The sequence below is a fragment of the Psittacula echo genome (assembly GCF_963264785.1).
Source record: "Psittacula echo genome assembly, chromosome: Z".
Taxonomy (NCBI): domain Eukaryota; kingdom Metazoa; phylum Chordata; class Aves; order Psittaciformes; family Psittacidae; genus Psittacula; species Psittacula echo.
Genome location: NC_137742.1, coordinates 64,918,531 through 64,934,737, shown reverse-complemented (window position 1 = coordinate 64,934,737; position 16,207 = coordinate 64,918,531). Strand labels below are relative to the sequence as shown.

The following is a 16,207-nucleotide window of genomic DNA, read 5'->3' as shown; positions in this document are numbered from 1 at the left end:
CTTATTCTAGAACACTTCACAAATCAGGAAACGGAACTCACCAAGGCAGTAGCTGGGTATAAGTGTGGGCAGCCATGCAACATTAGAAAAAGCCGAAACATGGAGAGAATTGATCCGAGCAAGTTCAGAAACTCCACCAGAAAAGGACAAAGGCCCAACAGGGTCAACTCTCCAAAGAATAAGTTCACTGTAAACTGCATTGGGATCCTGGGATGTTACATTTGCATTGCCTCTACTTTGAAATCTTACTGGTGACTCCTGAGACTTTAAAAAATCATTTGCCTGTTTTGCATTCTCAATATCTGGTGAAATTAGAGCATTGTGATGTGAGGTTGTAAGCAGCAGTGGTAATACTGAGTGGCAAGCCAAGTCATTAAGATGAAAACGGTGACCACAATATCGGGATTTATGTGAAATACTGAGTACAGTTGAAAAAGCAGATTCCTCAGCAAAACTCACAAGCCACTGGTTCAATGACCCATCTGCATGTTTGGAAATCATCATAACATTAGGTGTGAAGATACTTAGTTTTAAACTGTTGGTGGATTTACTGTGTCCAGAAGAGATAAGCATAGATGAAGATCGTGTAAGGCCAGGAGGCTTTTGTTTGCCTTGCTGGATAGCTAAGTCGACATTCTTGGTACAAGCGTACATCACTATGCTTCTGCAAAGAGAGTTTGCATCACCCGTCGGAAATGCAACAGGAATTCTTGAGACAAATGACACCTGGAATTTTAAGAAAAAGAGAAAGAATAAGTTATTTTCACATCACACTTCTCACTGAATAGTGATGCATAACTGATGCAAAAATAAAGTACCTGCACCTGGCGAAACATGCCAGGCTGGTATTCATCTAGCCAGTCCACATGCCATACCAGCAGTGAACCATCCATCGGATGTATACTGAAGAGCATGTCAGCATTTTTACTCCATTCAGAAAGTAGTATTTCAATTTCATGATCAATAATAGCAGAAGATAAAGGAACCAAGCTTGAATTTGCAGTTTTCTCATCACCCAGATCCTTCTTTTCTTGGTTTCCTTTTTTTTGTTCATCTCCATTTTCATTAACTTCTAGAACACACACAGACATATATGTAAATATTATATTCAAAAGCATAAACATAGCAAGCAATGTTATTCAGGCACTGAAGCATCTTTCAGGGCCTTTGCAAACCACTCATAAAAGCACAATTTAAAAATAATTAAAGTTTTAACTAGAAATCCTCTAGTGGACCTTAGTCAATGACTAAGAAACCAAAACAGTTTATATTGTGCTTTAATACTTCGATTTTTCCCCATTTTATGCAAATTTTTGCATGCACAGGCAGAACAAAAGCAATCATCTCCATATTATGTTATACACTAAAGCTATTTAAATTAGGTGTACATTAGTATAAAAAAAGACTTACTTCTAAGGTTGTACCTACTTCCTTAATATTAAGAAAAAACATACTTTCATGCAAATGCCTGAGTGCCAGCTTAAGTAAATAATAGTTTCCACCATGATAAACTCAAAATCTAAGGAACAACCATAAACGGATTAATAATTTCTAGATAGATTTTTAAAGTCACCTGGGTACTTCTAGCGTAACGAAAGGAAACAGAAAGAAATGCTACTGTAATCTGCATTCTTACATGACAAGTTGCTTTGTAAAATGAAAGCCTATGTGTATGATAAGACTTTTACCTTCTTCTGATCTGCCATCCATTTGATTAGATTCCTCAGTGTTAGTCTCAGGGGAATGATGCTCAAAACTCTTTTTAAGTTGCTGCAAAAATACTTCCATGGATAAGGTAAAATGAAGTTCTTTATTGTTCAGCCAGTGCACAACAAAAGGTCCACTTGTTTCTTCATTTTCACCAAGACTCAGAGATGTTATAGAAGGGAGTAGAGGAATATCTACAAAAAAAGGAAAAAAAAAAATTACATTTTTTAAAACCAAGTAGTTTGGTCAAAAAAGCAATTTTAGAGAATTTTATTTTCTTAAGCAGAAACCCTACCATGAAAAATACATACTAAGTGTATTGCCACTTGTCTTTCCTTTCATCAACATCATCTCCCTTCAGTATTAAATTGTGCAACTTCTACCACAAGAAAAGTTCCACAGGAAGGCTCTTTGGGATGTTTACATTAGGATTACATTGTGGGCCTGCACTGTTATGTTTTCATGATCTAATACTGTTGTACAGGTTAATTTACCTTGTATTTTGCCACTACAGCTCAGTATGAACCAAATAATAAAAGCATAATTTCACAACATTTAGTACACAACAGAGGCTGCAGGAGGTATACACTGCAATCAAGGACCACATATGACAGGGCTTACACTAGCAAAAACCAGTACACTGACCAGATGATCACATAAAGACAGGATTTCTGATTCCTACATATTCCATTATTCTTTTACATTGCCTTGTGAGGCTAGCTGGTGTCCCATATGGCCATGAAAAATAAAGCAATAATTGCACAGTTAAGTGCAGAACCTAGTATCCGACTGCTGCAGAGTAACATCTAAGTTACGGGTGGAAGCTACGTGATTTACTGCGATTTCTTTAAATGAGCCATACAGCAACATGCCAAAAGCTCAACCTGTATTTAATTCCCATCAAGAAGATTTCGTGCATATTTTTATTTCCTTCTGCCCCTATTTATGAAGCATAAAATCCCATGCCCTGAGAGACAAAATACTTTTTACTTAAAACCTGGTTTGTTTGGGGTTTTTTTCCAAAGACAGTGATGGCTTTGAATTACTTAGCCTCCAGTCTAGCCTAAGAAAATGATAACTAAGAACACAAATATAGAAGACCACCAGGACTAGCAGCAATTTTGTTGTGGTAAAGGGACATAGTAGGAGAAGGGAGCAAGAAGAGCACAGAGTATATAAGAAATGCAGTCTGTCTTCCTAAAGAGACCAATCAATATCAGCCTCAAAAATGTCATAATGCATTTGACAATAACAGAACCTGAAAGGAAGAACTCTGTTGATATCTCTTTGGAAGATGAAGCTAAAGTAAACATGAATAAGATGATGAGCTGGAAAGATGACTTTTCAGATCAGATTATAAATCTATGTTCTTTGAGTATATATCAAAAGGTCACTAAAATAAAAACAACTTGTTCTTCCCCATACTCCTACCACAAAACTACCAAATTCTAACTGATCCTCAGCTCTGGACAAAATTCTTAGTGAATTCCTTTTTGCTTCATAAATCACACTCTTCCCAGAAAACTCTTAAGTTTTCTTAGTCAATATTTTCTTTTCAACATTTTCTACAGTCAATGACTTTGTCTGGATTCACCTAGAGATAATTTTGCCCTAACAACCAGTGTTTATTCCTTTCACTGAACTGCACCTTAAACTGAATACCAGTTTAAATAACACTCTGGTATAAAAGAAGGTCTCAAGGATTTTGTTGCTATAAGAAAATGTTTCAAAATGAGCAACAGAACACAAACCAAATAAAAATTAGACATTTTTTGTTACATATGACCACATTATTCTTCTTCTGAAAGAGAAGTGAATGAGAGATAAAGCTGCTTTGACCTTAATTTTTATTAATCACTGTTGTAATAAGGGCAAATTTTCAAGTAACAGATCATAAACCAATTTGCTTCAAATTAAACAAAAACCAATTAGGTTTTCAGACACAATTTCATTTCAAAACAGCAAACTAAAGGGACTACTTAGAGAATCTGGTTAGACTGAGGTACTTAACTAAGTGGCTGTAAGGGAAAACACTTCTTCAAATTAAGATTTAAGATACTAAAGTCACTTAGAACAGAGGTCATGCATTAAAAAATAACCTGTTATCCTTCTACCTACTGAGTTAAAGACCAAGCATCAAGCTAGATAATATTAACAGAGGTAACACAGAAAGAATACAAGATTGAAAGGCCAAACACAAGTGATGACATCTAGGAAAAAACTTTTACCACTCTTCCAAAATTTCTGTGAGTTTGCTGTTGGGCATTTATATTGCAAAGCCTATTAAAAGCAAAATTGAAATTTACTTGGTTATTATGTAAAATTATAGATGGGACGGCACAAAACAGCAAGAAATTTCCTTCTCATAGGCTAGCTGTGACTCTAGTCACATCTGTTAACAGCAACATGAACCAAAACTAAGAAAGGTGAAGAGTAACTCTACTCTTACAGGACAAAGTGTTTACAGCTTGCTTAGCTCAGAAATGGTAATGGAAACCAATGATTCTTTTTAATCATACCAAAGACTACACAGCTACAAATATGAACTAACCATGAATGCCTTTCGGTCAAAACTGGCCTTTCAAACAAGGCTAAGTAGGAACAAAAAAATAATTTCAAAATACTGTAAGACAGAGTTTAACTAGTTTAAGAAAAGGGTTTCATCGTATTTGTTCATTAAGTCTAGACACTGAAAAATCACATCACAACAGTAAAAACTAAACAAAAGGCCATTCAATATTGCATTTCTGTTCAGTTTTTCAATAAGCAGACATGCATTTCATTTTCAGCATACCCAAATGATCATGAAGACAGAAATATTAATATCCCTCTAGTTACTCCTTAATGCCTATCAACCTATTCCGTGAGTGCAAGAAAATATTACAATTTATGGAAGACAAGATAAAGGCATGTTTTGCTTGGCTCAGACACAGAACAGAAGCACAGGGATGTAAAGTTACTTCAGACACTTTGGGTCAGGTACTCATTTTCAGAAACATGGAAATTTTTGATTTATCAGTGTGCTCCTACTATGACACACAATTCCTAGTAAATCTGTAGCTCCAGTTACAGATATTTAGCCTTCTGCATCTCAGACCACTGTGAATTAACAGTTTAAAGATGAGCAAAAATGAAAGACAGGATTACTATAGAGGAAATCTATTCAAACCACTTCATTACCATAGTCCTTTCATGTATTAAATCAACATGCTAGTAATTTTGCATGATCATGTAAATACAGTACAAATACATCTGAGCCCATTGAGCTTACACAGACAACACAGACCTAGCAGAAATCATAGCTTACCCTTTAGCAAGGATTTACCACATTGCTTACCTGTGGCTGGATTGATACTAGCAGCAATATGGAAATGACAAAGTGCATTTGCATGAGGAAGGACGTTCCTGTGAACTTCATGGGCATCTCGCTGATGTGGAGCATATCCAGTATGTGCTACAACAGCACCTGTTCTCCTCCTTCCTCGTCGGAAGTGCCTCAGGTTTAACTGCATGAAGAATAAGATGTCATTAAAAATTCCTTTCAAAAAGAAAAAGCAGATTTCCAATGCAAGTAGTTTTCTAGGTACTAATGAATGACTATTTTTTTTTTTCCATTTTAAAAGCTACTTCAAAGCATCAGTGGAGTTTCTAGCAAAAATCACACTGTTCAAGTTGTGTCTGCAGTAGAGATACCAGTGCCTTCAGATTCATTTATGAAGATCTATACAGTCCCTTGACATAGTAATTGTTTCATTATTTCAGTGAGCAAACAATATTCATACAGTTTTTATACTTAAACGGAAAATACTATTGTGTTCCATACACATGCTTATTTAAGCATATCATGCTTATTTAAGATTCTGAACAAACAAAGCAGCAAATCTACGGAATCTCACTTCAAAGACTAAAAAACTGGATCAGTCCTTTGGATCAAATTAGATCAGTATTTCCACCCCCATCATAAGGGCCCACTGAGTTTTAAGGTCTTCCTCCTTGTATGCAAATACATATTTCCAACTAAAAAATACTATTCAATTTTTAAGACTATCCCAGTATTGAAAAGTCTCTCTTCATACACTGCACAGTTCAAGCCCATTGTGCTGTAGTTATCTATACAGGTACCAAAAGGCACAAGAAGGTACACAATTTATATTAAAGATGTATTACACTCTTGGCATTCCTTTTCACTTGTTGTCATTTGCATCTTACCGCAGCATGCTCATGTGAAAAAGTTTTCCTCATTTTTCTGTAATTATTAGTTCTCTTATTTTCAACAGGAACACAGAACTGTCTTCAACTTCCTTTCCTCTCCCTCCTTTGAATATTTTTCTTTGCTGCATTGTGCCTTTCAACCTGTCATATTTTTTAATCTATACCACATATGCTAAGAAAGCACCATGAGCATGCTAAATACATCACTGCGTTAAGATAAAAGCACAATGTTCACATCCTCTCTACACAGCTTTGTAGGATATCACTAATGCTTTACCTTCCCCCTGCTTCCCATTGGTTAGAAAACATCAACTGGTAAGGACCATTTGCCTTAAATACAGCTTGTGAGCAGTCCACTCTGCTTGAGGACTACAGCAGTAAGGCAACAGAGGCTGTCTTCCCTCCATCTTATCTGTTCTTCCAATTGCAGAAGACTGAAGTTGTGGAATGTTCTCCAAGGTAGCAAATGAGCCCCTAACATACATTTTAAGGCAGCATCATTAGTATGTTTCACATAACCCATAGCATATGCTCCAGACTGTTCCTAGCTCTTTGAACTAGATACTGCAAAGCACTTTGAACTAGATATTGCAAAGCACTTAGTTTCAGTCACCAGGGCAAAATGGGCAGCAGGGATGCAAGAGCAGTGTGTCTTCCTATCTGAAAACTCAGTAGGATAGCTGTCAGTTTAACCTTCCAAAGGAAGATTTCAATTAAATTCACTGTTTTGTAACATGCTAAGCATGTCTACGGTATAAAGGATTTCAACTTATGTCTATGGTATAAAGGATTTCAGCTTATGCTCCATGTGAGTTACTAATTACAATCCTGGCTAAAACTGCATGTTGCTGTAAAATTGCATGTATGCATTCTCATCATTCATTTTCACTTCTTACCTCTAAGGCATTTTGCACTTTTTCCTTACTTGAAGTATTTCTCTTGAAGTTACTTGTGAAGTTTGCTGCTTCACTCCAATTGTTGTATCCTCCCCCATTCAACAGACTATCATTGGGTAACAAAGTCTCTGCCCAGATACGACAAACATTATCCTTACAGCAAGTCAGAAGTACATTGCAGACAGCACCACTAATGAAAGAAAATTTAAGGTGTGAAGAAGCTGCTTACTATCACATAGCATCAAAATAAAGCAACAGTTCCAAACAGTTTTCCATTACCACCTTTCAGAATTGCACCAAGTAACTTAAAGATATTAAGGAAAGAAAAACTCAACAATACATTCTTCAGAAAACAAATTATGTACAAAAGGCTTTCGTATTTATTCAAGTATCTGAATATAAATTACCTCAAACTTCATTACACAACTGTGCTACATCAAATCACTGATTTCAATTTACAGAATTAGTCAAAGCTGGAATAGCAGAATGTATGCTGTTCTTTTTAAAGGTCTTCACATAAAAAGCTAATTGTATTCTGGATTCCTGTTCTCAATTCCCCAGATCTTACAGCTATACAGAATTTAGAAATTATATATCCAAAATGGAGAAACCAAGGTAATATCAGAAATACAACAACCAAATTTAAAACTTTTCTCCATTTGGTCAAGCACACAAAGACGTACAGAATTCAAATTACTACTATATCAAAGAATACAGCAAAAGGATGGTTGGCTGCAGGGCACAAAATTCCTAATGCAACTTCATTTGAGATTACAATTACTGGTGAAAACAGTATGAGACAAATAATCTAGGAATTCTTGGGGCAGGGGGAAGGGCGGAAATGAAACTGAAAATATCAGTTCCAAATGATCACTTTAATTCAAGTTCCAGATACTGTTTGTGATCAAGGACTGGTTTTGTACTAGGTAGAGAAATAAATAAAAAGACAGAATTATTTGAATGTTTAAGAAAGATGATGTAAAGTGACAGGACTTTTGAATTGTTCTGATTCCATTAGGACAGAAAAACAAACAAGCTGGGATCAAAATGCACAAATAGTCACTTAAGTGCAATGAAAAAGATGCAAAGAGATAATTTTGCAAAAGCCAGTTTTATATTTACTCCAATCTCTAAACCAGTCTGTGGGACTCTATCTTTCCAGTTCCTCCCCAGGTAAGAGAGTGCTTACAATGTTCTCAAGAACTTCAGTGTGCCAGAATTATATAAACACACAACCAACCTACAAACTATGCAAACTCAATTATTAATCGAAGTAAGCCATACACATAACTTGTGTGACTGTTGACTGTACACAGAATCAGGTTCTTAGAACTACTGACCGTGGCATGAATTTACTGGTCTTCCTCCATGAAAATGCATTTACTGATCGAGGATGAGCCAAATAAACAAATGAAAAATCAACTTCTTTTGCATGTTTTTCTGGACTTGCACCAGGTGGTGTTATGGCTGATCGCCAGCTGTCTGTATTGTACCATACCTTCACGAGACAATCATCCTGGGAAAGAAAAAGACAGTAAATAAGACTACCTTGCATAAGAATATGATGCACTTCAGGTATTTCTGGGTACATCTTCTGTGGTTTTGTTTTTCTTCTACGTAAACTACTTTTCTGATGACAAGAAGTCAATTCATAAGTAGAACTTCAAAACTTGATCTTAAACAAAATACAGTAGCAGAGTTTAATTTTAATATCTCTTGTCATTACTAACTTTGATTTGATTTTGCTTCTTCTGATCAGCTGCCAGTTTCAACCACAAAAATGCAGGCTGTACTGGCTTGACTAGTATCCCAATGTTAATTCAACTAATTGTACTTTGACAGAAAACCACCGAAACATACATATATAAATTTAAGTGTTTAGGAATACACAGGTCAAAGACATATCTATCTCAAAAAATCAAGCTCAGTACTACTCAGCCTGCTTTTCGTAAACATACATGTACATAAGTTGAAAAAATCCCATTTCTAGTGTCCCTATCCTTATGTGTTTAAGCACCAGATAAATTAATCCAGATTTGCAAGTTGTTGATCAAACTATTGAATATGAATGGTACTGAAATATTGTATTGACCTGGGTATGTTTAACATGACCCTGCTGGGTGGAAGGAAGAGTTGTTTTGCTGACCAAAAAAATTTTAAAAAGATGCATTTTGAAGATTCTGGAGGCATGTAATTAACTTACTCGTTTAGGGTAAAAATATCCATCACTGATTTCCTACTTAGTAATTCTTTCTACTTATTCCTACTTATATAGTAATTGTGCTTTCCATGAGTTTATAGTGTAAGAAAACAAAACAGAACATAAGGCATTCCAGTCAAAAACTCTGCAAATGTATTACCCCACAGAAGTTATTTACAGATTAACTTTTTCTATTATTTAATCATATTATGACATTAAAATCCTTTAAAACTTGACTTTTAAAATAAATATCAACTCAGACCCACTAAAAAAAAGTAAAATACATAGTATTTATCACCAACAATGACAAATCACTTTTCTCTTTTAATAAAAGTAATCCATAACATTGGCCACAAATACACCTATGAAGAGGAATGTGAACGTCTATGTACACAATATGAATATGAATGTCTATGTACACAAACAGGCACACAGATATATTTACACACAGTAAAGAGCTAATTTTGATTAACAATGTCATAGTAGTGAAATACCAAATATATTTTCTCATTAGAAAGATATCCAGCACTGAGCTCATCCACTGATCTCTCCCATTCACAAAACTCTTCCCTTTCTGATGTCTTATAATTTGGTACTAACAGCTTTAAAATAGCCATTTTTAATCAGTACTGAATATTTATTGGGTCGTGTCCCCCCGAACCACCTTTCTCACAGATTCTTTTTTACCAAAACATAAAGATGCACAGAGGGATTACTGGAAATACTGAAAAAAAAAAACCAAACCCCAAAACCAAAACAATATATATATATATACACACATATATACATAAATTCACTAAAAAGATTTAAAAAAAAAAAAAAACCAAACCAAAACATGAAAGTGGTTTTACTTTGTCTGTTTGCTTTAATAGCTTACCTGAATTAGTACAAAACAATTAGAAGAAAATCCTTACCTTTCCAGCAGTAGCAAAAAACTCCCCATCTGGTGAGAATTTCATTAAACAAACTTGAGAAGCAGTTCTATGAAATAAAGAATTAAAAATAGAAAATAAGTTTCAGGAACTTTTTTAGAAATCTAAACAGTTTTTCCCTCTTGAACTCATGAAAGTGTTTAAATTCCTATATGTAAGTGTCTATTAACAAATTCCAGAAGGACTAAAAGGCAAACCTCTGTCCAACATACGGCTGCGGTCACCAGAAAAAAGTGAAAACAAGAAACCTGTAGCTAAAGACACCATAATATCCCATATTCCAAAACATCATAAGAGAAAAATAGCTGCTAACAGATTACACTGTGCACAGATATGCTCTCTACTTCCACTTCACAATCGTTTGGATTTCAAAGTGACTTCTGTTGTCCCATATTATCCTCCAACTTATTTGAAAAATACCTCAGTTTCTCATACTTCCTACAGTTCTAACTCAAAAAGCCCAAAAGGTGTAAAAATAATAATGTGGTTAGAAGTATCTGAAAGTAATTTTTACATAAATGGTCACACTGGTAAAAGATGCCACATCAAAATAATCTCAGCTAAGTATGTGGTTCATTTTTGTTGTGTTTTACTTTCCTTGGAAATACAATAAATTATATCCTTTTACAGGTTTTGAAGTACTGAGCTATTGCTTAACTGACAAACTCATTAATGGCAGCAAAAACATACAAGAATTTAATTGCGCAGCACAAATGAAGTGTACATTTTCATCCTGAATTCATTAAACATGTGTATCATGTAAGGCCTAACATTCACGAAGAATTAAGCCATCAGATCATTAAAGAGCATGATGTATTTAGCGTGCTGTAACAGCAGGAAGTCAATTACAAAAGCTATGCAACAAACAAAGTAAATTTCCAGCTAACTTTCAGCAAGATCCTCCTAATAAAGCCAATGTGAAGACAACTGGGAATGCCTCCTTCAGACATCACAAGTTACTCTGGCAAAGGCTAGTACTGCAAGATCACAATCTTCGAAACTCTTCCTTAAGAAAAGCCCATTCTAAATGTAACTGAACTACAAGTGCCAGAAGACATACAGACATAAACAGACAAAGCAAGTGCTGTTGACCCTTTACAAGAACTACTAATTCAAAGTATAAAACACTCAGTCCTCTTTCCTCCATAAAAGAGTTTGAGAGATGGAAACAGGCAGAGAGCTGTGAAGCTTTCTGTAAGGTTTATGATACAGATGCAAAACATATTATTGAACGGACAGAGGAAAAGCAGTATCTGTATGATCCTGACCACTGCTATCACAGTCCCAGATTGTCATTGCATTCGATCTACAGGCTGACTCCTCCTTTTATTAGGCTGAGAGATGACAGTCCAAAGGTGACTCAATAAATTGAGTAAGTCTTCAACTTTTTTTTATTTAGAAAGTTCACTGTATTCAAAGGAGATCTTTTCAGTTGTCATTTGGAGGATCTTGGGATTTAAAACACATCCTTGGTAAATGTTAGTGTACACAGAAAAAGCAACAACCAAAGGATTACAAAAAGGTGCTTTGGCTTTAGTGGTTGTCTTTTTTTTTTTTTTTTTTTTTTTTTTTTTTTTTGGCGGGGGGGGGTGTTGGTTGGTTGGGTGTGTGCATGTTGGTTTTTGGTTGGGGTTTTTTTTGCCTAATTTTTTTTAAATACATCCAGAGAACTGCCTAAGCAATGCTAAGTGCTTCATAAAGAATAATTTCAAGTAAGGATCTCCCACCCAGCCAGCCACATTGGGAGATTTCTTTCAGGAAATTGCCATAAAGTACAGTGATCTGAAGTGAACAGTGCACCTAATGTACTAGGAAAGTCTTCCTACGGCAGGAAGGACGGTGATTTAAATTCTTATAAAGTACTAAATTAAAACTCTTCTGAATACACCAATACACAGACACAAAGATTAAAATCTACATCCATACAAAAAGAGCATTCAAAGGTGCAGGAAAGCAGAATACATCCATCTTTGCATGACAGTTCCAAATATCCAGAATAAACACAGAAAAAGTAAAATATGTATGTAAGGGGAGAGATATGTGAGAAAGAAAGGTGCATTACACTGGACATAGAAGGAAGTTTCTTTCAATTAGTCCTGCAAGTATAATAATTTTGAAATATGCAGCTTTCACTTTACATCTTGTACAGGCAACAAAGCCTATGGGGACAATAGCAGCCTTCCCTCAGTAATTTACTAGCGTTTCAGTGTAACTGAAGAACTGCCTAAGAACATAAAATATCCCCAAAACCAGCTGAAAGGAAAGAAATGTATTCAAGGGCAATATGATTCAAGTTTATCACTGCCAATAAATACTATTAAGTAACAGTATACTAAGGAATTCAACCTAACAACATTAAATATTTCATCTGAAAGGCACAAATCAGCAAGAAAAAAGGAATTACATGTCTTTAAAGAAGTTGCTTACTTGCACTGCCAGATACACCTCCATTCACCAAGTCCAACATCTGTTCTTTCAGTATTGTCATTGTCAGAAGGGTTTTCCAAAGGAACATTGGACCAAAGCTGAAGGTAACTGGAACCAGTCAAAAGGCGAGTGCCTAGAAGAAATGTTTTTAACAATGTAACTACAAGATAAGTAGCAAAATACAGACTTCTATGACAGAAGAGGAAAACAAGCAGTTTTTCAAAGCTGAAACTGCAGAACAAAACACACCCGATATTAACATCTTTTGTATAGTAAAGTTACTGCAATAGCAGTGTGCCTTTTACACATTTCTCTAACCAATATAGATCAGTTCAACCTTGCAAGAAGATATTCTCATGTAAGACATTTTGATTTGAACACCTACAGTTCAAAATGTGAAAATTAAGTAAATTTTCAAAGTAGCTATCCTCTATACAAAACACCTAGAACTATTGTAGACATCACTCTTTCACAAAAAATACTTCACTGCTTAAACCATGTTTTTAAACATTAAATACTGATGAGATTAGGATAATCAATTAAGACCTTACGCAGAAGCACCTAATATTTTGGCTTTCCTATAACAAGAAACAAAAGGTAGATTTCACTCAAGTTTTTTGTTTTGTCTTAGAATTATAGAGAACACCTTGTACCCAAAGGACAGTGAAATTTAAATAAAAAATTAGTTGCTATATCAAGTTCATGTTTCTTTTATTCAATTCTCACCTGTGGGATCCCATGTTAGATTATGTGCTATGGCTTCCAGTAAGATTTGAGCATTCTTCTGCCACTGATAATGTAATGTCTGAAATGTTAAGCATTCACAAACATTAATATGAAAACACTTCCTTCCCTTCCTTTTTTATAATAGCAAAAGTACATCTCCACTGCATCCTCCAATTTTTAGGAAAGATGTGTTTAAAATAAATTACCAATTATCTAATAAAAATTGATTACTTCTGATTTTTAAACAAAGCAGCTTTCCATTAATCTGACCATAAAAATAGAAGTTTCTAACTTTTTGTTTGAAAAATATAGCTAGAAAAAATAAAAATTAAAAAATATAAATCAGTATGTAAAATCATCACCAGAATCAGAGATTTTTTTTTTTTTTAAGAGGAAATCTGGGTTCTTTTTTTTTTAAAAAAAAAAGAAATTATCAAAAATTAAGTACACTAAATATACTTGATGTTTGATACCAGCAGTATTGTTGAATTAAAGGCTTTCTATAAGGCCAAGATAACATATGATACTTCCCTCCCCCCTTGTTCTTCAATAGACAGGACAGTCTACAGATTTTGCATCATTTCTTCATTCACTGGAACAAGCTGAGGACTAAATTCACAAAATATTTATCTGTTTTTTTTTCATAATAGATTGCAAAGTTTTGATGCCTTGAATTATAAGAGAAACTGAAATCATTACTGGAAATAATACAAAGAGCCAAAATGTTTCTTAATTCACAAATACAGACATTTTTAAAGTAATCATCCCCCACTCCAAAAATATCAAGCCAAGAGATGTAAAAGTTAAAATATAACAACTAAATCTTTCAGAAGTTTAGTAGAAAACAGTAATAACTACCTCCAGATAAGATCCTGAACATTCTAGTAATTGGAAACAGAGAATCTTACAACAATCTAAATCTGTTGGAAATTATTGCATAGAGGTTAACTGTGAGAATGAAGTAACACAGTACTTCAATTATAAATATTTAAAAGCAAATAATGGGTGGAGAGTGCTTCCCCTACTGCTTACAGTTACTACACTAACGAAGTTCAAGGATAAGTGTAGTTTACCATAGAGAAAAACATTCAGCATGGATTAAGTGGCTCCAATGATAAAAAGAGAGAACAGTACTTCTGAAAATTTCATATGAGCATAGGTTGTCACATTTAACCATTATTTTATTCCACTGCTTTCCAGTGGTATAAATTATTACATATATTCAATACCAGCTATTTAATTAATACACAAAATATAGCTGGTTTACAGGTACACCAGCAACCATATGACTGAGCTATGACTGGTTACTATAGAGAAGGGAATCCACTATAAGGCTCCATAAACAATTTATTAGTACAAAAGGAGACACCAAACACGTGCAGGGGTCAACTATCATCAAAGCTTTCCTATCATCAAATTGACTTTAATTAGACTCCAACACTTCTAATTATTAATCTTTTCCCTGTAAGCAGCATGGTTAAATAATTTGCTTTAAATCAAACTATTAGCCAGAAATCAAGATTCTAGCCACTAATTTACTAAACTCCTGTCAGCGAAACTAAGCCATACAATCAAGAGAAAAATCACTACTCTCATTCACTATTATAATACTGAAGCATAAGCAAGCATTTGGTCAGATATTCAAAAAAAAAAAAAACAAAACATAGAATTTTTGAAACTGTTACAGATTTGACCAAAATTATGCAGTTTCATAAACCGAAGTTAAAATAAGGACTGTAAAACACATCAGGCTACACAGGATGGTTCAAAAAGTGCCCACTTTTTTAGGCTCTGGAATATTTCAGTTATGAATTACAGAGTTAGCTAAATCAGTAATATGAAGCATTATAGCAAAATCTATTTCTTTAAAGAACATTTCAAATAACATGTCTGCCTCCCTCCTATCATTTTTACTTTCCAAGGGCCACCTTACCTTTCAATTTTATTTTAGCATTAGAAGACATCAAATCAATCTTCAACTTTAAAGCAAACCAGAAAAAATAAAGCTTCATAACTAAGCAAATTAATTAAAAAGTGATGAATTACTTACATTACGATTACCACTGTTCTGCTTCACGAGGCTAACTGGCTCAAAGATACAAATCACTTCTCCATAAGAAGCTGCAATCTAAAGCAAATTCATATTTATATGTATATATACAAACAGAGAAAAAATAAACCATAGAACAAACAAGAAAGTACTGCAAATTGTTGATTCTACTCTTAATCCTCCTTTTAAATACATCTGAAGCTCACATCCATACTCCCTTGTATTGATGATAAAAATACAATTCTTTATTTACACATTAGTCCTGGTGAACTACTGAAAGTGGATATGAGCTTTTTTTTTTTATTTTACTTTTTCAAAGTTAGATCTACTATCAATATTATTTCCACATTTAATTAGGTAAATAATCAAAGGAGTCTGCAAAGTTCACGTTCTCAAAAATGGAATCAACATTGATTTAGGGTACTTTTGTTCCCTGGCCTGAGAACATGCTACATTATAAAAAGTTAATTCAAGACTCAAGCTATGCAAGCTAAACACCCAATGCAGAGAGCTGCAAAACAGGAAAACTACTGAATGCCAATGCAAAATACTTCAAAAAAAGTTGCAGCATAGTCAGCTTTAATTGGTATTTCAAAGTCTTATTCCACCAGTGGTATCAGTCACCCAAAAGCTGCATTAAGAGAAAATTAAGAGTATTTTATCTCAAGATATCTGTATAAAAAGCAAGCTTAAAAGAAAGGTCAAAACAATCCAAGTGAATCTTAAAGACCACAATACGGCCATACCTAAGTTGTTATTATTTATGGATCCATTAACTACTGATGTACATGATCTGTATAAATGTACAGATCCATACAGATTCTAAAATCCACAGATCTGTAGCTTCAAGAGAAATCCTCTGCATTAAAAATTATAGTTAAATAAATTTCTATTACAGTAACAACCTGAACACCAGCATGGCCCAAAAATGCCAAGAATAATTTTGTCATAATTGCAAAATGCCTGAAGATACTTTACATCTCAGACTAATACTTGCCCTCTCTGATTCTCTTTACCTCACTTTTCTGATAATTCTATTTCACATCCCAATAGCAAG

The 16,207-nt window shown here is 34.4% G+C and overlaps 1 protein-coding gene across 9 annotated transcripts in view; it reads right to left on the bottom strand.

The window, feature by feature from the left end:
- DMXL1 (Dmx like 1) overlaps positions 1-16,207 on the bottom strand; it is a 77,557-nt gene that overhangs the window by 48,838 nt on the left and 12,512 nt on the right. For 7 of the 9 annotated variants that reach the window (XM_080637794.1, XM_080637786.1, XM_080637787.1 and 4 more), the window contains exons 3-12: positions 15,151-15,228; positions 13,101-13,179; positions 12,375-12,507; positions 9,930-9,996; positions 8,156-8,331; positions 6,816-7,005; positions 5,045-5,213; positions 1,689-1,901; positions 819-1,072; positions 42-726 (exon numbers count right to left, since the gene is read on the bottom strand). In XM_080637794.1, coding sequence (XP_080493920.1) covers positions 42-726; positions 819-1,072; positions 1,689-1,901; positions 5,045-5,213; positions 6,816-7,005; positions 8,156-8,331; positions 9,930-9,996; positions 12,375-12,507; positions 13,101-13,179; positions 15,151-15,228 — 2,044 coding nt within the window. Of the gene's footprint in view, positions 1-41; positions 727-818; positions 1,073-1,688; positions 1,902-5,044; positions 5,214-6,196; positions 6,349-6,815; positions 7,006-8,155; positions 8,332-9,929; positions 9,997-12,374; positions 12,508-13,100; positions 13,180-15,150; positions 15,229-16,207 lie in introns of those variants that run through there. The other 2 variants (XM_080637789.1, XM_080637790.1) reach the window with 2 other exon arrangements.